The sequence below is a fragment of the Pseudorasbora parva genome, chromosome 25 (assembly GCF_024679245.1).
Source record: "Pseudorasbora parva isolate DD20220531a chromosome 25, ASM2467924v1, whole genome shotgun sequence".
NCBI classification, from domain to species: domain Eukaryota; kingdom Metazoa; phylum Chordata; class Actinopteri; order Cypriniformes; family Gobionidae; genus Pseudorasbora; species Pseudorasbora parva.
Genome location: NC_090196.1, coordinates 6762828 through 6790288, shown reverse-complemented (window position 1 = coordinate 6790288; position 27461 = coordinate 6762828). Strand labels below are relative to the sequence as shown.

The window sequence follows — 27461 nt, the reverse complement described above, 5'->3', positions numbered from 1 at the left end:
TTATCATATCGGCAAGGCATATCGGCATAATGTTTTCATATCGGCCGATGCCGATTTTTATATTTTAAGCGTTTATCGGCCGATTCCGATGTCGTGCCGATAATATCGTGCATCCCTAATATATATATATATATATATATATATATATATATATATATATATATATATATATATATATATATATTAGGGATGCGCGGTATACCGGTACTGGAAAAATACCGGTATATATTTTATTTAAAACGGTATGATATCATGATTTGGCACATTTCGGTATATGCTGCTTTTCCGAAGTTCACCACTAGATGGCAGCGCTCTACCCAAACTGGCCCGAAACAACCGGCAAATGTGACAACAACATAGACGGACAAAATGGATAAAGCAGTTGAAACTCACTCAAGATGTCCAAAACGAATTAATAAAGAGAGGAGTAGAAGTGACATTTGTAATGACTTTGCTTATAAAACTGATGAAGAACCATCAGCCAAGAAGCATCTATCACTATCCTGACTTTAAGACTTCTGAAGAGATCGACAGGTCAGTGAATCATTCAAACCATCTCATTTAGACATTTATTTTCTTTTTTCACTGATCAACGCACTCACATAGCCTAACATAAGATCGAATATCACAATCTCCAGCGGTCGTTTCAACCAATGACATTTAGATCTCATTATATTTGCTCGCTTAGCCTACTATTGCACTATTTACATTCGCGTTAGACACAACCGCCTGTGTTTATGTGAATACTCACTAAAGACGGACATTTGTACATAATTCTGTGTATTTGACTGTTTAAGGAAACTTAATGTGTAATGTGCGAGCGTGACTAAGTGACAGGCGTGTGTGTGTGTGTGTGTGTCGTATGAGCTCATATCTCCTGTAAGTTAACTGTAATTACGAAATTCTATAACATCGCTTGCATGTTCAAATGATGATCAAATGAAACGAGCGTGAAATGTTGAATCGGATTATGCAGATTGCTTTAGTGTAGTGCGATGTCTTTTGAAGCCAGAAGCAATTTGCTAATTTTGAGAGATTTTTGCTGAAATTATTTCCCACAAGAAAGTTTTCAAATGACTGATTTGATGTGATAAGCTTTGCTGATTAATTTACTAATAAACATTTGTGGTAATTTCCCACTTTATAAACTCAAAACTTGCATAATTGTTCTCATTCGCTTGCAATATACCCGCGCTAATATCAGACCTTGTGGTATCGATTTAATATCGGTACTTCGGTATTAGATTGTGGTACCGTACCGAAGCCAAAATTGTGGTATCGAGCCATCCCTAATATATATATATATATATATATATATATATATATATATATATATATATATATATATATATATATATATATATATATTATTTATTTAATTTTTGGTCCGGACCAAACAAACCAAGCAAACCAAACTGCACGTGTGAACATTGGACATTGTTCATAGCCAAATTAAATAATTGAGTGCAAAAAGTGGGTTTCTAAGGGTGCTTTCACACCTGCCTCATTTAGTTGGGTTGAATCTAGAGTTTGTTTCCCTCTTTGTTGCGGTTCGTTTGGTCAGGTGCGCACCAAAAGCGGACCAAACAAGCGGACCAAGACCTGCTTGAAGAGCTGGGTTAGTGTTACACTCTTCATCTCCTTGAAGAGCTGGGTTAGTGTTACACTCTTCATCTCCTTGAAGAGCTGGGTTAGGGTTACACTCTTCATCTTCCTGAAGAGCTGGGTTAGTGTTACACTCTTCATCTCCTTGAAGAGCTGGGTTAGGGTTACACTCTTCATCTCCTTGAAGAGCTGGGTTAGTGTTACACTCTTCATCTCCTTGAAGAGCTGGGTTAGGGTTAGACTCTTCATCTCCTTGAAGAGCTGGGTTAGGGTTACACTCTTCATCTCCTTGAAGAGCTGGGTTAGGGTTACACTCTTCATCTCCTTGAAGAGCTGGGTTAGTGTTACACTCTTCATCTCCTTGAAGAGCTGGGTTAGGGTTACACTCTTCATCTCCTTGAAGAGCTGGGTTAGGGTTACACTCTTCATCTCCTTGAAGAGCTGTGTTAGTGTTACACTCTTCATCTCCTTGAAGAGCTGGGTTAGGGTTACACTCTTCATCTCCTTGAAGAGCTGGGTTAGGGTTACACTCTTCATCTCCTTGAAGAGCTGGGTTAGTGTTACACTCTTCATCTCCTTGAAGAGCTGGGTTAGGGTTACACTCTTCATCTCCTTGAAGAGCTGGGTTAGTGTTACACTCTTCATCTCCTTGAAGAGCTGGGTTAGTGTTACACTCTTCATCTCCTTGAAGAGCTGGGTTAGTGTTACACTCTTCATCACCTTGAAGAGCTGGGTTAGGGTTACACTCTTCATCACCTTGAAGAGCTGGGTTAGGGTTACACTCTTCATCTCCTTGAAGAGCTGGGTTAGGGTTACACTCTTCATCTCCTTGAAGAGCTGGGTTAGTGTTACACTCTTCATCACCTTGAAGAGCTGGGTTAGTGTTACACTCTTCATCACCTTGAAGAGCTGTGTTAGGGTTACACTCTTCATCTCCTTGAAGAGCTGGGTTAGGGTTACACTCTTCATCTCCTTGAAGAGCTGGGTTAGGGTTACACTCTTCATCTCCTTGAAGAGCTGGGTTAGGGTTACACTCTTCATCTCCTTGAAGAGCTGGGTTAGGGTTACACTCTTCATCTCCTTGAAGAGCTGGGTTAGGGTTACACTCTTCATCTCCCTGAAGAGTTGGTCTCAGTACGCTTTCAAACAGACTCTGGAGCAGTTCGTTTGTGGTGAGAACAAGATCCGACCTCGAACAGAACCAACAGCAAAAATACTGATCATTTTTGGACTAAACCAGCTGCCGTAGTCAGCTGCGCTGACATTATGTGCATGACTTTACCTGATAGATCATTGGCAATAATCTCGGAAGATGAGCATGTCAGAGTTAAGAATAATTAATGCATGCCTCCGGCTGAAGTGACGAGCGATGCACGCTCGCCGTCTGCAGTGCATTAGAGCGTTGTTTCCAAGTCGCATCCGCGCTTCATTATAGAAATGTATTGTTTGCATACTGTGGTAAATACACACAATGTAGTAGATTATGGCCAGGAACAAAAGCAGTCGTCTCTCCATAGCTTTTCCTCTTCTGTTAGATTTTTCCCACACGTAAATTCTGACCAATCGAAAAGCAGTTTAGGAAATACGCCATGGCCAATGAGTGATGTGGATGTTGTCGCGTGTCTGCATTTTGGTTAGTTTCAACAGGTTCAGACAAAAGCCATCAGTGTAGTGTGAAAAGGAACCAAAAAAAGCTGAAAAATGCAACAATGTATAATTGTTTGCCCTTGGTTCGGACCAAATGAACCAAACTAGAGATGTGAAAGCACACTAAAATGTTCTAAAATTCAATTGGGCAAAAAGCACCCACACTGTAAAAAATTTCTAGTGCTTTCAACTAATTATTATTTAGTAACTAGTTCCACAGAATTTTTACGTTCACTCAATTTTGTTCTAGAAATTGTTACCTGAATTAATATTTTTTAATTGGCTCAAACTTGACTTCAACATTAAAATGTACGTTTGCTCAATTATTTTTAAAGTTAATTGAATTAATAATTTTTAGTTGGCTCAAACTTGACTTCAACTTTAAAATGTATGTTTACTCAACCTGTTTTAATAATTAATTCAACGAAAACGTTTTAATTAGGGGTTTCATTTTTAAATGGTTTTAATTGTTACTAGAAATTGCAGGTGAACTAGTTACATGTTATAGCGAGGATAAAAACAAATGAAAACATTTTATCATCTGCATTTATAACATTTGTCATACAAACAATACATTTTCATAAGAATTCATTTCAAATTTCTTTATATAATAAAAAAAATGACCAAAGCCCTTGTCACTTTTCTATAATGTCTTTAATGCACCTTTAGTTTTGAAAATACACAAACAGTCAAAGTAGATACAGTGGAGCATTCTTGCTTCTTGCCAGTGTTTCAGCTGGTAAAGGGATAGTTCACCAAAAATGAAAATTCTGTCATCATTTACTCGCCCTCATGTTGTTAAAATCCTGTATAATGTTCTTTGTTCTGCTGAACACAAAAGAAGATATTCGGAAGAATGTTTGTAACAAAGCAGATGGAGCAACCATTACTATAGTATCCCCCCCCCCCCCCACTATGGTAGTGAATGGTTGCTCCATCTGCTTGGTTACAAACATTCTTACGAATATCTTATTTTGTGTTCAGCAGAACAAAGAAACTCATAGAGGTTTGGAACAACATGGGGGTAAATGACAAAATTTTCATTTTTTGGTGAACTATCCCTTTAAGAAGAACTGGCTGGCTAGGATGAGAAACTTTGCGACGACAAACCATCAATGGATATCTTGGTCACACCCTGTTGGAGAAAGAATGAGAACAATTAATAAAAATAAATAAAAAAGCAAATTATATTCTTTATACATTTTATCAATATTAAGAATTTACTTGCATGTGTGACTAAACTAAAGTTGGAAACTAGAGTAAAACATTTTTTTAAACCTATATTGCAACGTAGGCCTACATGGCAAGCTTTCTTTCTCTTACACTGTTTAGAATTCGTCCCACTTGTGAGGACGATTAAATGAGCGCCATTTTCATAGTATTCGTGGTTATGTTGTTCTTATAACTTTACGGGACAATTTCACAAGTTGGAACACGAAAAATCACGTTCAATACAACCACGTAACCCTAAATAGCGTACATTATTTGGTAACATTAAGTGACACGTTTGACATGTTTCAGTAGCCTAAGTTACATTTCCTTGTATAAAAATCACCACAGCACCTTGGCCTAACGTTATAGCTAATGAGAGAAAGTTTGTCTGACACAATAGCACACAAAACGCTGAGATTAAATCTAAAATACATTATAATATTATAGTTTTAAAACAATATATGTATTATTACTTAAACATGGTTAAAGACCACATTAACGTAATGTAAATCATTTATTCGATGAGGAGTGAACTTGACGTAGACATCACTTAGGCCTAAATAATCCCTATTTCCCTTGGATATATTTACTTCTAATTTACTTTACTTACTTCACTTCTAACGTTAAATATCCACACAAGCCTAATATGTTCGACATATTTGTCTGCAATATAATCATTAACACTTAACAAATTAACAAATTATTTGTAAATTGCTGCTGCCTCTCTCTGCTCTGGTAAACGCGTGAAGTCCTTTGATCTCAATCCCTAGTAAGGTCCTCAAGTACCTCAGATATTCTTCCGCGAAATCAAACGAGCAATACAGATCCTTCCGCGTAGTCAAACAAGCTTGTACGTATTCATTAAAATTAGGCAGATTAAATGCCACAATTAACTACATATGTCCATGAATTATATATGTATATTGTAGGATCCATCTCATTATAGCCTAATGCAGATAGGCTACCATCAAAAACAAAACATCGAAAATACATCTAATTTCACAAATATTGTTCTGATATAGGCTATTATCAAATGTTTCTAACAGCCCATTTCAACAGCACAAACAACAATCTATTTACCATAGTAAAATATTGTGTGTAAAATATTGTGTTAGCCTATTGACTGGATTCGCGTTTTTTAGTCCAGTCAACATTTGCAATTCTAAATGTTAACTGAATTTGAAAATATCAATTGATTTAATGTTTTTCAAATATGTTTCAGCAGACTTAATATAATATGTCTTCTTAACTAAGCACAAGTAAGAAAATTAGTTCAACATATATTTTTTTGCTCTTCCAACATTTTATTAATTGGAGTTTTTAGAGTGCATAATTAAAGAAATAGTTGGGGGAAAAAGACATTCTGGAACTTTACATCACAATACTACTAATGTTTTTGGATGATGATTGGGTTGCTTTGCTGTACATAAATATCTGTGGAGAAATATAATCAAACTTATTGTCTGACTGAAATTGGTAAGGATCAGATACAGAAGATAAGTGTGTCTCAGGCTGGTCACATTTTCTTTCTCCTCTCACTGCATTTCTCAAAATGGTGGTATTCTAGGCACAAACTGTGTGTGAATGAAGAGAGTGTGTCCTCTTCTATTGCTGTGGCTGTAAACAGCCTTGAGACGTGACTAGACATCTCTGTCAAGTGTCAGATCCAGACGCTGAAGGCTTCAGGTCGAGTGTAAGAGGAGCTTCTTTATGCATTGCTTTCACATGTCGAAGACAGCTGGAGAGAAAAGCAACTCTGCTGAAACTACAAAAAGAACGAGAGAGAAAGGCAGGATCTAGTGAGTACAGAAGCGCTGAGTTTTCTGGATGCAGAAAGTCTACCCACTGAGTTACACACAAGAGTAACAGTGCATGCCAATGTGTGTGTGATGTTTGTGTGTAGGCCTACATGACTAGTCAGACTCAAGTCAGAAAGGCTGCCCTAACCTTACTTTCAATCGAATATTCAGAAAGATGTAGTACTTGGATGCCCTTAGGATTTAAAATGCAAACCAGGTGTGTGAGTGTGCGTTGCTGTAAATCTGATCTGTATACCCAAAACTGGCTAATCATCAAATTAGCATATTAGCAAGTGTGGTGCATGATGTGCTAAATCATGGGTTATTCAAACATATCGTTTAAAAAGAAAGGGAAAAATACTTAATTCATTTTTTTCTTCCTTTCCCCTTCAGAAATGGGGAATGGCAATGGATGCGTTATGTTCAGGTGGGATGTTCTGAGGTTTGGTGTGGAGATTACAGCTTTCAATGCATGTTGTGTTGTGTTGCCATCACTCAACCCCACTGAATCATGGGAAATGCAGTTTGTGTGATCCACGATTCCTCATCAAAAGCATGGCGTGTTGTTCGATCACTTGCTGAGCAAACATTAGCCGTTATGAGTGTGTAATAAATGACTGTTTCATCGTCACCGTGTCATTGTGTGGTTTCATCATTCAACCATATTGATAAATTTGATTGTCAGTACAAGAGGTTGTTCTGTGTCTCATGTTTTTATTTTTGTGTTCTTCTAGTTTTACACAAAGAGCCGAGAGAGGTTTGTCTGTGCCTGCTGGAGCTGGGGAGAATAGCATCCAGGTACATTTCTGTCATCACTCACTTTAGTATGGGGAACATATTCACTATTAACTATTTGTCTCAATAAACTCCTATTCCTATGGTTAGTTCCACACAAATTGAAAGTAAACACCCACGGCTAGGATTGAGCTTCAGCTCCCCTGTCAGCTCACTTTACATGAGGGAGGGGTTGTTTTGAAAGCGGCAACCGGAATTATTCTCTCGATCACATTTTTGTATTACTTGGCCCGCCCGATTGGCGGATATAACCGTGAACAACACACACACACTCGGGTGCGCACCCAGATCAAGAAAGGACGATTATTTCACTATTTGAGATTCACCGGCCTGCCAACAGGCTTTTGTTTTGGTATCCCGTCTGGAAAACACACAGCCCCGGGATTACTATTACATATAAAAAAGACGTTTTACTCACATAAGTTTGTTGCACCATTCCTGTCGGATCCAATATAGAAGCACAGCATTGTGTTTTAATCTCTATGTCTGCAAATCCAGCTTCAACCTGTGACTTATTTACGAACGATTCAGCAGAAATGAAGTGAACACACAAACGGTTTTCCCCACGTGAGCTGGAACTTCATTAAAAATAAATGAAGTGTCACACATTCCTAATATTATGATCTGAAGGAAGCTTATGCAGCGAATGTGTTCTTCCACAATATTTTGCTATCTTCTTCAGCATGTTTATTGCTGCTGGCTAGCCAATCAGCTCCATGAGTCGGTGGGCGGGCTACTGAATTAGATGAGTCGGTGGGCAGGGCTACTGGATTAGATGAGTCGGTGGGCGGGGCTACTGGATTAGATGAGTTGGTGGGCGGGGCTACTGGATTAGATGAGTCGGTGGGTGGGGCTACTGGATTAGATGAGTCGGTGGGTGGGGCTACTGGATTAGATGAGTCGGTGGGCAGGGCTACTGGATTAGATGAGTCGGTGGGTGGGGCTACTGGATTAGATGAGTCGGTGGGTGGGGCTACTGGATTAGATGAGTTGGTGGACGGGGCTACTGGATTAGATGAGTCGGTGGGCGGGGCTACTGGATTAGATGAGTCGGTGGGTGGGGCTACTGGATTAGATGAGAGGGGGGGTGGCTACTGGATTAGATGAGTCGGTGGGCGGGGCTACTGTATTAGATGAGTCAGTGGGCGGGGCTACTGAATTAGATGAGTCGGTGGGCGGGGCTACTGGATTAGATGAGTCGGTGGGCGGGGCTACTGGATTAGATGAGTCGGTGGGCGGGGCTACTGGATTAGATGAGAGGGGGGGTGGCTACTGGATTAGATGAGTCGGTGGGCGGGGCTACTGGATTAGATGAGTCGGTGGGCGGGGCTACTTGATTAGATGAGTCGGTGGGCGGGGCTACTCGATTAGATGAGTCGGTGGGCAGGGCTACTGGATTAGATGAGAGGGGGGGTGGCTACTGGATTAGATGAGTCGGTGGGCGGGGCTACTGAATTAGATGAGTCGGTGGGCAGGGCTACTGGATTAGATGAGTCGGTGGGCGGGGCTACTGGATTAGATGAGAGGGGGGTGGCTACTGGATTAGATGAGTCGGTGGGCGGGGCTACTGGATTAGATGAGTCGGTGGGCGGGGCTACTGGATTAGATGAGGGGGGGGTGGCTACTGGATTAGATGAGTCGGTGGGCGGGGCTACTGAATTAGATGAGTCGGTGGGCAGGGCTACTGGATTAGATGAGAGGGGGGGTGGCTACTGGATTAGATGAGTGGGTGGGCGGGGCTACTGGATAAGATGAGAGGGGGGGTGGCTACTGGATTAGATGAGTGGGTGGGCGGGGCTACTGGATTAGACGTGCTGTAGAGGCGTATTTTGTCGCGCGATGACGTAAGAATGAAGCACACGATCATTTTCTGGGCCTGGTGTCTATAAAAGCTTTTCTTTGATTGTTTTCAGCTCTGAAATGTACAGGATAATCTTATATTACCATGAGCTTTTATATATCAAAAGGGAAGCTCAAGGGAAAGTTGATTTCTCAATTCATCACCTCTTTAAATTAGCCCATGATATACTCACCCTCAAGCCATCCTAGGTGAATATGACGTTCTTCTTTCAGACGAATACTATCGGAGTTATGTAAAAAAATGTCCTGACTCTTCCAAGCTTTATAATGCCAGTGAATGGCAGCGCAAAATTTGAAGACCAAAAAAGTGCATCCATCCATTATAAAAGTAATCCACACAGCTCCAGGGGTTAATAAAGGCTTTCTGAAGTGGATCATTAATGGAGAGATGCACTTTTATAATCCTCCATATGTCCTTGTTACATATGTTACGTGTGCTTACTATAGTAATAACAGTAAATTATGCATAACTGCATGCAAATGACCCTCAAACAAACCCTAATCCTATAGTTAGAACATGTAGTTAACCGACTTTGGTACTTATATAATTATGCTGGAACAATAGCCATGTTTCCATTACCCATCAAATTGCACAAATTGAAATTGAGGACAATTTAAACCTAAACCTACCAACATCTGTGGCATATTATTAGTCGCATAACAGTGATTAATGTAAACTCTGTCATTTCACAATAGTTTTTTATCTACATTTAGGAAATATCGTAAAAGTTTTCTGTAATATGTAATGGAAATGCGGTGGCTAATGACACCTTATGTCACCTAATGACACCGTGTGTCCACCAACGCGTTTTTTCACACGGCCAGCGTATTTTTCCAATCGTTTCCAATGGAAGCACCTTGTTTTTGGAATACCATGAGCACCATTTGGAATACCATTTACCGGTCGCCAAGAGTTGAATATACAACTTTGTCCCTGTCCCAAATGGCACACTTCATGTGCACTTTCGGTCTAGTAGACTTACAATGGCCACAGTGTTTTCAGCTGGATAAAAAGGCTTTGGTGGACACGCGGCCTTAATATAAAGTGTAATGCACTTTTGTTTTACATGTAATCAAACTATAAAGTGTGAATGTTCACTTTTGTGACAGGTATAAGGTCGAGCCACCTGGACTTATAAAGCTGGAGAAAGAGATCGAACAGTTAGAGAAGACACCTGAACCTCCACTCTCACCTGTGCCTCCCGCTTCCAATTCCCAATCTCCATCCGGTTCTCCGTCCATCTCTTTATCGATCTCTCCATTCAACAAGACCAACTCCAGCAAAAAAAGTACCGGCAAGCTGCTGGATGATGCTGTGAGTAACATTTGATGTTATCGGCACCACTTTAACTTTAACTCCGACAACAGTTTTTATTTCCTCTGCAGTGCGAATGTAAAGTTTCTGTCCTTTTGCATGTGATGTGTGTTCCAGGTGAAGCACATTTCTGAAGATCCACCTTGTAAGTGCCCGAATAAGTTCTGCATAGAGCGGCAATCACAGGGCCGTTACCGTGTTGGAGAGAAAATGCTTTTCATCAGAGTAAGTAGAAATCGCAGCAGACCTCATTCAGGGTAGATGCCATATTTACAGCCATTCTCATTGGAAATAACATGTGACTCTGCCTACATTTCTCCAAAGCCTGAAATACAGTCTTGTTCAAAATAATAGCAGTACAATGTGACTAACCAGAATAATCAAGGTTTTTCATATTTTTTTTATTGCTACGTGGCAAACAAGTTACCAGTAGGTTCAGTAGATTCTCAGAAAACAAACAAGACCCAGCATTCATGATATGCACGCTCTTAAGGCTGTGCAATTGGGCAATTAGTTGAAAGGGGTGTGTTCAAAAAAATAGCAGTGTCTACCTTTGACTGTACAAACTCAAAACTATTTTGTACAAACATTTTTTTTTCTGGGATTTAGCAATCCTGTGAATCACTAAACTAATATTTAGTTGTATGACCACAGTTTTTTAAAACTGCTTGACATCTGTGTGGCATGGAGTCAACCAACTTGTGGCACCTCTCAGCTGTTATTCCACTCCATGATTCTTTAACAACATTCCACAATTCATTCACATTTCTTGGTTTTGCTTCAGAAACAGCATTTTTGATATCACCCCACAAGTTCTCAATTGGATTAAGGTCTGGAGATTGGGCTGGCCACTCCATAACATTAATTTTGTTGGTTTGGAACCAAGACTTTGCCCGTTTACTAGTGTGTTTTGGGTCATTGTCTTGTTGAAACAACCGTTTCAAGGGCATGTCCTCTTCAGCATAGGGCAACATGACCTCTTCAAGTATTTTAACATATGCAAACTGATCCATGATCCCTGGTATGCGATAAATAGGCCCAACACCATAGTAGGAGAAACATGCCCATATCATGATGCTTGCACCTCCATGCTTCACTGTCTTCACTGTGTACTGTGGCTTGAATTCAGAGTTTGGGGGTCGTCTCACAAACCCTTGGACCCAAAAAGAACAATTTTACTCTCATCAGTCCACAAAATGTTCCTCCATTTCTCTTTAGGCCAGTTGATGTGTTCTTTGGCAAATTGTAACCTCTTCTGCACATGCCTTTTTTTTAACAGAGGGACTTTGCGGGGGATTCTTGAAAATAGATTAGCTTCACACAGACGTCTTCTAACTGTCACAGTACTTACAGGTAACTCCAGACTGTCTTTGATCATCCTGGAGGTGATCATTGGCTGAGCCTTTGCCATTCTGGTTATTCTTCTATCCATTTTGATGGTTGTCTTCCGTTTTCTTCCACGTCTCTCTGGTTTTGCTCTCCATTTTAAGGCATTGGAGGTCATTTTAGCTGAACAGCCTATCATTTTTTGCACCTCTTTATAGGTTTTCCCCTCTCTAATCAACTTTTTAATAAAAGTGCGCTGTTCTTCTGAACAATGTCTTGAACGACCCATTTTCCTCAGCTTTCAAATGCATGTTCAACAAGTGTTGGCTTCATCCTTAAATAGGGGCCACCTGATTCACACCTGTTTCTTCACAAAATTGATGACCTCAGTGATTGAATGCCACACTGCTATTTTTTTGAACACACCTCTTTCAACTAATTCAACTAATTGCCCAATTGCACAGCCTTAAGAGCGTGCATATCATGAATGCTGGGTCTCATTTGTTTTCTGAGAATCTACTGAACCTACTGGTAACTTGTTTGCCACGTAGCAATAAAAAATATACTAAAAACCTTGATTATTCTGGTTAGTCACATTGTACTGCTATTATTTTGAACAAGACTGTACATTGCTCCATGAACATTTTGCTGCACTTGTCCAGTTACACATGTACAGGACGCATGTCAGAGATATATTTTTTCTCCATTGGAGATGTGGGTTAATTAAAGAGATCAGTATCATGAATATAAAGTCTCTGTGAGTACAAAATGGTTGCAAAGTGATATGTGTTGCATTCACTGCTGTTAAATTGAGCGAAAAAAGTTAGATGTCACTGTTGTACGTCACCCGTACCTGAAGGCTCTGCATTGCTGCTACGGAGCAAGTTTACTATGCCAGGGAATACATATATATGGAGCGGATTATGTGATGCAAATGTAAAAATGTATTCGTTTTCAAATCATGAACTATAGCAAACATTGTTGTGTGGTCAGAATGCTGTTTCGTTAGACCGGGTAAACCCAGCCTGATCTGCTGGCCATTTGATTTCGCACTGCAGCATTAAGTATATATCATTAAATTATTTACAATACACAATGTGGTTTTTACTGATTATTAGGAGGGACAACCCTCAGATGGGATGGGTCCTTACCCCCCAACGATTTATGCCTCTGTCTACATGTAAACTAGCTGAAAAGTCAACCATGACTAGGTCAATTGTCAGCCCAGCATACTATAGCCTAATTTACCCTGCAGCTATGAACATGGCATGATGTTTTGGCATAAATATATTAAAAAGGTTGCCGTTATTACTTATATGAAATATTTGGAAGTAAAAATCTCTTTCATAGAGGTTGTTTTTGTAGTTTTTACATGTGTTTACACTTTTTTTAATTATATAGTTTATTATAATTTGTATATATTTTAGAAACCATATCCAGGACTGTGGTTTTACCTGCATGTGACCATGATCCATGATCACACTAAACGTTTTGATCGTTATAATGAATTTTAATTGAAGTAAATGCTAATTCAATTAGAGCTGTCTTACATAAATTAGGTGTGAACTCTTTACAAATGTTACTGGATAGATCACCCTAAAATGTCATGTACTCTCCCTCATTTCAATTGTCTTTCTCTCTTCTGTGAAACACAAAATAAGATATTTTGATGAATGTTGGTGACCAAACCATTATGGTTACCTTTGACTTCTATTAAAAAAAAGACATTTCTTAAATGATCTTTTGTTTCACAACAGGAGAGTCAAACATTTGGAATGATATTAGTGAGCAGTTCATTTATCTACTTTACGGCATACAGTAGCTCAAAATTAGTGCTTTACTGTCATATGCATTTCTAGCCTAGAAATCCAGACGCACCCTAGAGGCAGCAAATCTAATCTGCCGTCTGCCGTGTCGTCTAGCAACTCTCAATACACTTCTGAGCTGTAAACGCCAAACTCTTGCCGGGCCAATCACATCGTGTATAGAGTCGGTGGGCGGGGCCATAATGACGATGGCTGAGTTGCGTTTGCGTGCTTCTAGTAAACACAGAAACTGGCGAACGGCGGTCTTTCGAATTAGCTTTGACCGTGACTCTGCAAGACTTGGAGTTAAGCTTTTCTCTGAGAAAAGAACAAAGAACGGCACTGAAGTCATTCTTAAAAAGGGAAGATGTGTTCTGAGTTTTTCCGACTGGATACGGCGAATGTTTAATCAGTCAGCGAGCTCTGCTTCACCTTCGTTGCTCTGGTTGGTTGTAGCGCTATCCTATCGCGTGCAGATGGAGTTTGAAAGACAACCGTTTATCCGCCCTTCGGATTGAGCTGTCAATGGTGAGTTTCCAGACCAAACATCTTCATGTGGGTCTGGCTTGTCAGGCTAGTGCATTTCTATTTCTAACAAAAATTAAATATTACTGTATTTCCAGTAAATTCAATAATATATAATTATTTTGATCTATTTTATTTATTCATTTACTCAAATATTTTTACTCATATTTGATCCAGCTCTGGATTCTAGTAATTTATTATATACAAAATTATTATATCCATTTAGTGATATTTAGTGCCAGTTTATCAGCACTTCTTCGGCTCACTGGATGGAAGCGCTGCTTTATTTATGAGTTACGAATGATTTACTCTTATCATCCGATCGTGGTTGTGTCTCTCTATTAGTGTTACTCGATCTTAGCGCTGCATTCGATACTATCGACCACAATATTCTTCTGAATAGCTTTGAAAATGATGTTTGCATTAGTGGAACTGCTTTGGCATGGTTTAAATCATACTTATCTGACCGTTATCAGTTTGTAGCAGTAAATGAAGAGATGTCACACCGATCACAAGTTCAGTATGGGGTACCGCCAGAGGTGGAAAGAGTAACAAAATATTCTACTCAAATAAAAGTACTGTTACTTCAATGAAATTTTACTTAAGTACAAGTAAAATTACTGGTCTAAAAATTTACTCAAGTAAAAGTAAAAAGTAGCTCATTTAAAATGTACTCAGAGTAAAAGTTACTTAGTTACTTTTTTAACAGTGGGGGTTGTAAACTCTCCCCTGTAGGGTTGTGATAGGATGAGATTTTCACGATTTGACAACTATCTCAGAAAACATCACGCAATTAAACAATTATTTAATAAATAAACTGTACCTATTATTAAATGATGGTTATTATCATTAGTTAAAATGATGTTAAATGAATGAAGAAGATTGGTCTTTTTTTATTTGGTTGAACAAATGCTTTATTATAACAAACTTAACCATTTGTTTATTTTGTTTATTAAAATTTCAATAAAACATGTCAAATAAACTAAATTCAATAAATTATTATGAATTAGATTAACAACTTATTTGTATCATTAATTCGTAAAAACGTTTGAGAATAATAGAGTCCATATGTAGTAGACGGAGCAGCTTATTCACAGAGAGAGAACAAGCAGATCATATATTCATATAGCAATGTTTTGTGCTTTAATGTTCACAGACCATGTCGCGATTTGATTTATTGTCAAATAAAGTCACACTGATTTAAATTTTTGGCTAAAAAGTTACTGACTTGATTTCAAGTCACTGAATCATTCCACATTTTGTGCAAATTTGATATCCTCCAGGACAACACCACATTATTTTTTTCTATATCCAAAGTATTTCCATACTAGCCAGGGGTTCACGACGGCGTTTTGCTTTCACCTGGGTCTGCGTCACTGACGTCTGTCTTGTTCGTCTCCATCTGATATTTGCGCGCATGTTCTCTCCCGCGCCCCGCGCCCTCTATTCAATATTAGTCATTTCCGGATCGCGTTTTTTTTCCTCCCCTTTTTGCATTAATGATTTATTTTTACTCAGTAACGAATGTGGTTTAAAATGTTGCGAAGTACAATACTTTAATCAAAATGTACTTAAGTAAAAGTAAAATTACAGATTTTTAAAACTACTTAAAAAAGTAGAAGTACACAGAAAAACTACTCAATTACAGTAACGCGAGTAAATGTAATTCGTTACTTTCCACCTCTGGGTACCGCAAGGCTCAGCGTTAGGACCGCTGCTCTTCACCCTGTATATGCTACCACTGGGAGATATCATTAGGAAGCATGGCGTTAGTTTTCATTGTTATGCTGACGATACTCAGCTCTATATTTCTTCACACCCTGGCAAAATTTATTGTGGGGACACTAAAATTTTGATGTAAGTTGTTCAACTAAATATCTAAATCAAATTAATTTATTAGGTCTTATTTAATTGTATAAACTATAATACTGATCTGCCAACATTGTCGCTATGATAAATTAACATCACTTAATCTCCGGAACGTCTGAACAGCCGAATCAAATTCAGTTGCAATATTGTCCTGTTTAACGCTGTGAAGCAGCTTTGAAACAATCGTCATTGTTAAAGCTATGTAAATAAAGTTGACTTGACTTTAATGTTTAATGAGAAATTCCAATTTTGCGCATAAGTGAAATTCACAACTTTGCAAAATATGAATTTGTTGGTTCTCTCGAGTATTGACTGAAGTCATTGTAAGCTTTTGAGGTTTTTGGAAGGTTTTGGATAGTAAGTGTTACTACAGTACGTACTTCTATAGGAAACACCAATAGCTTGGATTAGTGTATATAATATTTAGAAGAACATTTTTTGAACTACATTTATGTGGCCATTTAAAATCCATAAAACTGTTAATGTACATAATACCTTATTAAAATATCTGTGTAAAAGGCACCGTGCAGCGTAAAGCGTAGGAAACAAATGACTCCATGATCTGTTTTCCATCTGTCTGCTGCAGGAAACGGTGTGTTTTCAGGAAAGGTAAAAGGTTCCTTGATGTATATAGGGATTTTCTCTCGGATATAAATCTCCCCAGATCTGAAAATAAACCGCTGGTGTGATATGGTATTACACTCACTGTCATTTGTAATATGGGTGAAATTTAGTTACGCACTTTATAGTCTTTCACCATCTTGGGTCACTTTTTTCGCTAAGCTTCAGATGTTTTCTGAGACATGACATACTGCCGAATAACTGCACTGTGCTGCTTTTCCATTTGTTTTAGACTCACACTAGACGGGTGCGTTTGAGCGCTGGCTCGTGTCTTGCATCTTCTGCAGCGTCTCGTGCATGACACGCCGATCTAAAAATCTGACGCTCAAGTTAAACTTTTTTTATTAAACTGAGTTTTTCCATTGCGTTCTGTGTGAATGGCCCCGTCTGCTGCGTATGCCCTCTTATGGCCCCTTAAGCAGATATGATGCCTTAAAATGATTCATAGATAGGCAGCTCACTAGGTTTTGGAACAGAGATTAAATTTTATTATCCACTGCTGTGTGATCACTTAGTCTGGCACACACACACACACACACACACACGGCAGCGGGGTGTCCCGTAACAGCACAGACTCCACTAACTCTCAAACACTGATTAGTGAGGTGGGCCTGGTCACCATGGGAACCTGTTACTTGGCAACACACGTCTAAAAGATGCTTTAGATGCGAGTTATCCTCGCTGTGCAGTGATACACTGATAACTGCTCTCACCAGAGGTGTGTGTGTGTGAGTGATGACATCAGTCCCATCGATCATGGCTCATTAACACCGTGTTTAATGAGCGCTCTCACTCGATGAACAGGAGATGAAGACGGGAATTGTGGCCAACTCTTAGAAACACCTACTCGGCTGCTTAAACTTTAATAAAATGATGCTGATGTTTTAGTTTAGATGGAAATAGAATATAATTGACTGGCTATGTGTCAGTTCAGACCAATGGAGGCAAAGACAGACAGAATGAATAAAAATGCACTTGATTACAGGGGTCATTACTGCATTGTTGTATTGTTTTATAATGTTTCCTGTGGTGCACTAATAATGTTAGTATAATTGATTTACATCAAAAATATTTATAATATATAAGTAGAAAGCATTTTTCCTACCCTAATTTAAAGGTGTCATGAACTGGCTTTTTAAATTCTTCTATACTGTTGTCTGAGGTCAACTAATGACGTTCGTGTGGTTTTTACATTTAAAACATCATAACTAATAAGTAATAGGCTATTTTCTACACTGGTTTTGAGTCTCTCTCCTGAACGCTGGGTTTTGATGGGCGTGTCACTGGAGACTTGAAAGTAAACGCCCACGGCTAGGATTGGAGAAGATTTAATGAGCTTCAGCTCCCCTGTCAGTTCAGTTCACACGAGGGAGGGGTTTTTTGACAGCAGCAACCGGTATAATTTATTTCTCATCCACCCACGATTGATTGGAATATATATATATATAAATATTTTATTTACTTGGCATGCCCGATTGGTGGAGATACAGTCTTGTTCAAAATAATAGCAGTACAATGTGACTAACCAGAATAATCAAGGTTTTTAGTATATTTTTTATTGCTACATGGCAAACAAGTTACCAGTAGGTTCAGTAGATTGTCAGAAAACAAACAAGACCCAGCATTCATGATATGCACGCTCTTAAGGCTGTGCAATTGGGCAATTAGTTGAAAGGGGTGTGTTCAAAAAAATAGCAGTGTCTACCTTTGACTGTACAAACTCAAAACTATTTTGTACAAACATTTTTTTTTTGCAATCCTGTGAATCACTAAACTAATATTTAGTTGTATGACCACAGTTTTTTAAAACTGCTTGACATCTGTGTGGCATGGAGTCAACCAACTTGTGGCACCTCTCAGCTGTTATTCCACTCCATGATTCTTTAACAACATTCCACAATTCATTCACATTTCTTGGTTTTGCTTCAGAAACAGCATTTTTGATATCACCCCACAAGTTCTCAATTGGATTAAGGTCTGGAGATTGGGCTGGCCACTCCATAACATTAATTTTGTTGGTTTGGAACCAAGACTTTGCCCGTTTACTAGTGTGTTTGGGGTCATTGTCTTGTTGAAACAACCGTTTCAAGGGCATGTCCTCTTCAGCATAGGGCAACATGACCTCTTCAAGTATTTTAACATATGCAAACTGATCCATGATCCCTGGTATGCGATAAATAGGCCCAACACCATAGTAGGAGAAACATGCCCATATCATGATGCTTGCACCTCCATGCTTCACTGTCTTCACTGTGTACTGTGGCTTGAATTCAGAGTTTGGGGGTCGTCTCACAAACTGCCTGTGGCCCTTGGACCCAAACAGAACAATTTTACTCTCATCAGTCCACAAAATGTTCCTCCATTTGTCTTTAGGCCAGTTGATGTGTTCTTTGGCAAATTGTAACCTCTTCTGCACATGCCTTTTTTTTAACAGAGGGACTTTGCGGGGGATTCTTGAAAATAGATTAGCTTCACACAGACGTCTTCTAACTGTCACAGTACTTACAGGTAACTCCAGACTGTCTTTGATCATCCTGGAGGTGATCATTGGCTGAGCCTTTGCCATTCTGGTTATTCTTCTATCCATTTTGATGGTTGTCTTCCGTTTTCTTCCACGTCTCTCTGGTTTTGCTCTCCATTTTAAGGCATTGGAGATCATTTTAGCTGAACAGCCTATCATTTTTTGCACCTCTTTATAGGTTTTCCCCTCTCTAATCAACTTTTTAATCAAAGTACGCTGTTCTTCTGAACAATGTCTTGATCGACCCATTTTCCTCAGCTTTCAAATGCATGTTCAACAAGTGTTGGCTTCATCCTTAAATAGGGGCCACCTGATTCACACCTGTTTCTTCACAAAATTGATGACCTCAGTGATTGAATGCCACACTGCTATTTTTTTGAACACACCCCTTTCAACTAATTCAACTAATTGCCCAATTGCACAGCCTTAAGAGCGTGCATATCATGAATGCTGGGTCTTGTTTGTTTTCTGAGAATCTACTGAACCTACTGGTAACTTGTTTGCCACGTAGCAATAAAAAATATACTAAAAACCTTGATTATTCTGGTTAGTCACATTGTACTGCTATTATTTTGAACAAGACTGTAAGTGCGAACCGTGCGCGCACACACACACACACACGCACACACACACACACACACAGACACACACACACGCAAGCGTGCTCTTCAAATATCAAGTCAAGAGAGTGAACAGCGCAGATCAAGAAATGAATGTTATTGCACTATTAAAAACTCATAATAGTTTATGTGTTTGTAGACTCAAACACATAAACACATACAAAGTTGGGCTTTGTGAGAAACGCCCACTACTGTGATTGGCTGAGATCTTTGCATATGAAATAGGTATTACATGTGGAACTCTCTCGGAAACTTTTAGTACATTATTTCATGCTACTAAGAGAAAACAATGTGAAGTTGAAAATGTATTCGCTGGATTGTTTTACTGACACACAGACAAAGAACATCTGACTGTATATGAGTTATATCAGAAATCGCTGGTCTCAGATCAGGCGTTAGAATGGACACAGTTACTCACATGTTGTGGCTTTTCTGTCGAGTCCATATCGTAAAAGTCTGTTTGCAGACACCGAAATTGTGACTGATTTACCAAAGAATCCACAGTGAAATCCCCCGAATACAAGACATGTTGTTGAATATAAATAAGCACATTCCTAGCATTAGGGTCCTTTTGGTAATGTTATTTTTAGTCCAGTGATCCTGTATCTCTTCTGTCCTCATCATCTCACTAACACACCAGTAGGCGGAGCCAAAGATGCGATGATGAAGTAGGCCCCAGGTCTCCAAACTCACCAGAATAAGCTAATCAGTGTCTTACAAGGGCCTCATAAGACACTGATTAGCTGGCTCAGGTGTGTTTATGTGGTGTTGGAGCTAAAGTCTGCAGGACAGCGGCCCTCCAGGACTGAGTTTGGAGACCTCCGAAGTAGGCGTTGATTATCTTCTGCAGAAGCGGTCTTTCACCAATAGCACATTCCACAACGAGTCAATCTTTGGGCTTGGTTACAATAAAAGCTGTTTTTGGACCAACAAGGAAGTTTTCAGTTCTGAAACCTACAGGATATTCTTATAATATGATGATCCCTTATGTCAAAAGCTCAAGGAAAATATTATTTCTCAGTTGATGACCCTTGAAAAAAAAACAAAAAATATCTATATCACCAAATCAAGACACTTTATCAAAAACATCAAGAGATTTTAAATGTCTAACTTAAAATCAGCCAGCAGATGGGGTGGCAATTCTTAGGGTGGCAGTTACCACCCCATGCCACCCGATAGATCTGCCCCTATCCGTATGGTTTTGTTCTAGTCAAGAAGAGAAAGATGGATAAGAGCATGCAAGAAGTTTTTGTCATGAGACTGTATTATCGTGTAAATTTTTTTAATCAGTGGTGGAAACCTAGCCTGACAAGCCAGACCCACATCAAGATGTTTGGTCTGGAAACTCACCATTGACAGCTCAATCTGAGGGGCGGATAAACGGTTGTCTTTCAAACTCCATCTGCACGCGATAGGATAGCGCTACAACCAACCAAAGCAACGAAGGTGAAGCAGAGCTCGTTGATAGATTAAACATTCGCCGTATCCGGTCGGCTAAACTCCGAACACATCTTCCCTTTTTAAGAATGACTTCAGTGCCGTTCTTTGTTCTTTTCTCAGAGAAAAGCTTAACTCCAAGTCTTCCAGAGTCGCGGTCAGAGCTGATTCAAAAGACCGCCGTTCGCCAGTTTCTGTGTTTACTAGAAGCACGCAAACGCAACTCGGCTGTCATTATGTTAAGCCCCGCCCACCAACTCTATACACGATGTGATTGGCCTGACCAGAGTTTGGCGTTTACAGCTCAGAAGTGTACTATGAGGGAGGATTTTTCAGCCGGGACTTTTTACTGCGCCAAGCCAAAGTACTCTCAGAAGTGCTATTGCGCCATACATTATAGTTCTCCTTTTTAATCCGCTTAGAAAAGCGCCACGTTTTATTTTATGTCACCATACTTAATCGTTCAACTATTCGTATTTAAATAGGGAAAACGTGGAGGTGTTTGGTAGCTTCTAACTTGATATCTGTTTGGTACCATAGTAAATGAACTGGGCTTAGTGGGCTAAGCTAAATGCTATCAGATCATCACCGCGCATCAGAGCGATTAAGAGCACGCACTGAGACGAGAGATTAATATGAAAAAGCGGTGAAGTATCTCTTTTAAGTCAATGAAGCAGCCGAATATTTTCCCTTGTTTTTTTGATGAACATGTTTTTGGATTAGTGTGTGGAGTGTGTAGATGTGGTTTGAGGTTCTCTGATTGGGCATAAATCCAATTTGACAGGTCTTTAAAATCGTGTGTTCTTGAATGAACTGCACTAACCTGTCATTAATAATGGAGCTGAACAGGTTTCCCAGGTTACTGCTCACTGTAATGATTTGGGTCGTACTTCTCGCCTTGTTTAAAAACTGGAGTAACCAAAAATTTCTTTCCATATCTCAGGAAAGTGTCCTGATTTTAAAGTGAGATTGATTAATTTTAGAATAGCATCGTTCAGTTTGGAGCTGCTGTGTTTCAGCATCTCATCTGATATTCCATCTACGCCGCAGGATTTTCTGTTTTTTAGGGATTTCCTCTTGTCTGTCAGTTCATGTAATGCTATGGGCTGGTCTAAATGGTTTAGCTGGTCTTATAGTGCGCTCCTGGTGATGTTATTGGGAGGTTAGATGTTTTTGGGTGAGGGTCGGTTTATTTTGTGAATAGAGATTTTCAAAATTTTCATTCCAGATTTTTGGGTCATTAATGGGAAGCTGTCTGGCTTTTTTGGAATTGTCTAAATTGTTCCATAATTCCCAAATTGGCCAATGTAGAAAAGATTTCAGTTAGCTGTTCAGTTGCTAGATTGGTGGTTTTCTCCTCTTCACTAAATTTGGTCAATAGAAATGAGTCTATCATGTTCTGAACACGAGTGCTGTCGAGCACGGCTTCATACAGGGCAGGACTCTCTTTACTCCATACATATTTGGGGGGGAGTGGATACAGTTTAACCTTCTGATCTGAAGGTGGTAGAAGCTTCACTGCCCTGTTCAGACTGAGATGTTTGGTCTGGAAACTCACCATTGACAGCTCAATCCGAGGGGCGGATAAACGGCTGTCTTTCAAACTCCCTCTGCACGCGATAGGATAGCGCTACAACCAACCAGAGCAACGAAGGTGAAGCGGTGCTCATTGATAGATTAAACATTCGCCGTATCCAGTCGGCAAAACTCAGAACACATCTTCCCTTTTTAAGAATGACTTCAGTGCCGTTCTTTTCTCAGAGAAAAGCTTAACTCCAAGTCTTCCAGAGTCGCGGTCAAAGCTGATTCAAAAGAATGCCGTTCGTCAGTTTCTGTGTTTACTAGAAGCACGCAAACGCAACTCAGCCATCGTCATTATGGCCCCGCCCACCGACTCTATACACGATGTGATTGGCCCGTCCAGAGTTTGGCGTTTACAGCTCAGAAGGGTATTGAGAGTTGCTAGACGACACTCGCAGCAGATTAGATTTGCCGCCGCTAGGGTGCGTCCAGATTTCTAGGCTAGATAGCTGTGGCATCACTGTGAAATAATTGATTTTATTCTGATCTAAATCTGTGAGAGCGTAATCTACTGTGCTGCTGCCTAGGCTATAAAGGCTTTTGCAGAGCTGCAGGACCTGTTTAATTTTGTTGTCGTAACTGCCGTGTTTTAGTAAACCTTTCTTGTTGGTTAAAGGTGCACTATGCAACTTTCCGTCCACTAGGGGGCGCCTATTCTAAACAAAGGCGTAGTTTGATGACACCAAGTGTGAGCGCAGTATCTTGGGACATGTGGTCTTCACCTCACAGCCGGTGGAAAATAGGACTCGGGCAGAAATCATGTTCATGAATGCGGTTATTAATGTTACTGTAGTGAAGCAGAGCAGGACCGAGTGTTGTGGAGCTCAAGGTTATTTTCGTAAACGAAAACTGAAACTAAGACTAAAACTATTGGTCAAAAAACATTTTAGTAAACTGAAATAAAATTAAAAAATCTGAATAAATAAAAAACTAAAACTAAACGAAACTAACTACTCTTACTAAAAAACTAACTGAAATAAAATAATAATTAGCAAAAATAAATATTCGTTTTCGTTATTAATAAGCTCTCTTTAATGTGGTGGAAAATCTGACTGTGGCGGTTGAGGGAGTGTCTGTATATTGCGCTACTGCGCGTGAAGTGATCTGAGGAGATTAACCGCTGTCCTGTGACGGACGCGTGCAGACAGGCAACACATCGCTAGTCCTAAACGGCAGTTCACAAAGAATCAATGCGTCCGTGGCAGTGAAAGGGGAAATAACACAAGGTAATGAGATGCACGTTGAACTTCTTTTAACTTAAGCTCACTGTTTTAGAAGCCGTTTCTTACGCGACGAGAGACGCAGGCACAAAAGTCAGCAACTAGTAGCAAGTACTAGCCTACTGTCCGTTTGAGATTTCATGTTTGCATAATATTGACAGGCTCAAAGGTGTTATCATAATCATTTACTACTAATAATATTATTATCTGTGTGGAGACATTTCCCCACAAAGTAGGGAATACCAGGACACACACACACACGTTTGTTTCGCTATATAAGTGAGGACATTGCATGGACTTCCAATGATTTTATATCAGGTTAATGATATTTTATATCCCCTAACCCAATCCCTATCCCTAAACCTACCCATCCCAAGAACGTGCAAAACCATAGATTTAAATAAAAACATGTTTTGGCCGATTTATAAGCCTTTTTAACTAGTGGACCAGTCAAATGTCCTTACTAGTCAGTTATTATAATATTTTACTAGATAAGTGAGGACATTGGTCCCCTTTACAATTATAGCACAACACACACACACACACACACACACAACACACAACACACACAACAGTGTGTTTTGGCTGTATTCAGATGACTTTAGCTGTGGTCTTACACTGCTAGCCTACATTGTACTACTGAAGAAATTAAAATAAGCTTTTAATTGTTTAACAATATTTCATCTTTGTTATGAATGAGTTTGTCTGGAATTCATAATTTTTACTTTTATATTTTACGTTGCATTTATTTTGTTCTTTAAGATAGATCCTCTGAGTATTAGCCTATGTCAAAAATATCAAATATAATTTTTTTAATATCAAAATATAATTTATTTCATTTTTAATCTCCAGATCGTTGTTTGTATAGGTCATAGTTTGACTCAAGCTTTTTTGCTCAAAGGTGAAGACCCAACTTTATGCATGTTTTGTAAGACCGTCCTGGGTTTAAACAGTAATGCTCGTTTATCAAGTTATTTCACTTAAGGAAGTAAGATTAAACTCTAATCAGTGCAAACATTAAACTTTGCTGAAATTAAAACCCTTGATTTGGTCTCTACACTTTATTATGGTAACTCTGCTAAACTATAATTACTAAAACTGAAACTAAATAAATAAAAACTAAATAGAAATGTATTTGCAAAATAAAAACTAAACTAAAACTAGCAAAACCATTTGTAAAACTAACTAAAACTAAACTGAAATTTGTAGCAAAATTGAAAACGATACTGAAATATAAACTAATTTCAAAAAGCAAAACTATAATAACCTTGGTGGAGCTAAACACGGCCGCTGGAGCGATTGTTACACAAACACACGGCTCGCGAACACAGGGACTTTTATTATGACGGGACGGGACACAGTCGACGGCGCCCGCACTGATCCGCTCTTCCGGTCATGATTATATGGTAAAGCAGCTCTGTTGATCATATTAGATACATTTAAGTGTGTTTAAAATGATGTTCTGATGTTACTCTGTGGGTTCGCTCGGCGCTGCTGTGACATCTGAGCTGATGAAGTCCAGTTCCTCTGCCGTTCTAGTGTTCAGATCCCCCATTAACAGAACTGATCCGAGAGACTGGAAGGAAATGACCTCAGACTGTAGGGTTGAGAAGATGTCATCATCATAATGAGGAGACTCATATGGGGGATACAGGTCCTCATCTAAACACAAAATCCCTTTCTGAAGGTTTAGCCAAATAAGCATTTTCCCTTTTTTAACGGCTGAATATAATGCCACAGATGGTCTTTGAGCCAAACAAACCTGCCGAGTCTTTAACGTTAGGCTGTTTGATTGAGGGGACACATAGCTCTCTGTAGTTTGAAGGGGTGCAGGATTTGCAGTCTAAACTACACCATGTCTCAAGTAAAATAATTTTATTAGCGTCTCTCTCTCTCTCTCTCTCTCTCTCTCTCTCTCTCTCTCTCTCTCTCTCTCTCTCTCTCTCTCTCTCTCTCTCTCTCTCTCTCTCTCTCTCTCTCTCTCTCTCTCTCCATGAACTCAGTGATTTGATTGGATTAACTCTCCTCTAGCTGTCTAGATCTCATAATTACACAACTAATGCGATTCCTTTTTCAGGTTTAGATGTATGGAGCTAGAAATATGACAAAATGATCTGAATTTGAATTGTATAAATCTGAATTATTGACAAGTGTAATCTAACAAAACTGAATATTATGTTGCATTTTACATCGTTCTGAATTTGAATTTTTTTAAATGTTGAATATAGAGCATTAGAAATTGAACACATCTGAAATGTTTTTATGTCGAAATTGTTTAGACATGTATTTTCAAACAGCAGATATTTTGTTCTGAATTAATCGACCTGAAATATTCAGTTTTTGAAAATACAGATTCAAGATTTCAGATGAAGAAGAAATTCAGATCATCAAATTCAATATTCTAAAATTCAGATAATCAAATTCAATATTCTAAAATTCAGATCATCAAATTCAATGTTCTAAAATTCAGATAATCAAATTCAATATTCTAAAATTCAGATCATCAAATTCAATGTTCTAAAATTCAGATCATCAAATTCAATATTCTAAAATTCAGATCATCAAATTCAATATTCTAAAATTCAGATCATCAAATTCAATATTCTAAAATTCAGATCGCAGAAATTCAGATCTTACAGAAAGTAGGCCAGAGGTCATCAGGGAAGAGTAAAGGATGTCAGAAAAATCCAACGGAGCACCATCTGATCATTTCATTTCCTATTTGTAATGGAATAAAGAGAAAAGATCAAAACACCCCTTTATACTTTTTTGTTTATTTTAGATAAATGCACAGAAAAAGAGATTTCGGCTAGATTTCTCATTTTTCGTGTGATCGGGTTGGGTTTACCGCACAATTAAATAAGGTTGGGTACTGATTAATATTTTATATATCAGATAAACATTTTTTTTTGTGAAACACATTAAGTTGCACAGAAAAGTTGCCTGATCTAGGACCTGCCCAGTACAGTTTAAGAAGCGGTAGTCTTCTACTGCCATAAGACTACTATTTTGTTGAACAGTCCTGGGCTGAATCTGAAATCGTCCCCTATACCCTCAAATACATACCTGCAAACAAGTTTCAAAATCCGGCCTATCAGGTAGAGTACAGAGTAAATTTTATGTACTGTACAGTGTATTGGGGGGATTTTTGGTGGTATACATATATTGATTTTGAAATAATATTCTCATCAGTGTTCTATCAGCTTTTACATAGGCCTGCTTAAATCTGCATAATTGTGATATTTACCCCAGGGCGTTATGTCATTTTATAAAGGCCATTTTTTAAATCTTATTAAATGTATGCATTTCATGTTCAATTCTTACATTTGATTAATAAATGCAGTTATATTAGTAAGACACTAGGGCTTTTACCAATCAAATTAATTAATTTAAACTGCAAAAATAAAACAGCAATGAATAATGTTATGAGATTGATGTTCTAAATGTTTGAATATACAAATAAAAAAATGCAATGATACTTTTAAACATGAAACTAAACCGCCAATAGGTGGCAGCAAGTGATCGTCTTAATGAGTGAGTCATTGAGTCGTTCATTCAAATGATTCATTCAAAACGCTGATTCATTCAGTTCAAAACACCGCGCTGAGTGTTGTTCCTTTGGAACTATATTCGTCAGTGAAATCATAGTTGAAATAGAACAAAATAAGTTTTTTGAGTCTAAAATGTAAGTACCTAATAATGA

At 38.8% G+C, this 27461-nt stretch overlaps 1 protein-coding gene across 1 annotated transcript in view; it reads left to right on the top strand.

Annotated features, from left to right (window-relative positions):
• Positions 1-27461, top strand: part of LOC137065100 (growth arrest-specific protein 2) — a 76429-nt gene that overhangs the window by 35754 nt on the left and 13214 nt on the right. The window contains 3 exon segments of the mRNA XM_067436666.1: positions 6998-7061; positions 10029-10233; positions 10351-10458. Of these exon segments, the coding sequence (XP_067292767.1) occupies positions 6998-7061; positions 10029-10233; positions 10351-10458 (377 nt within the window).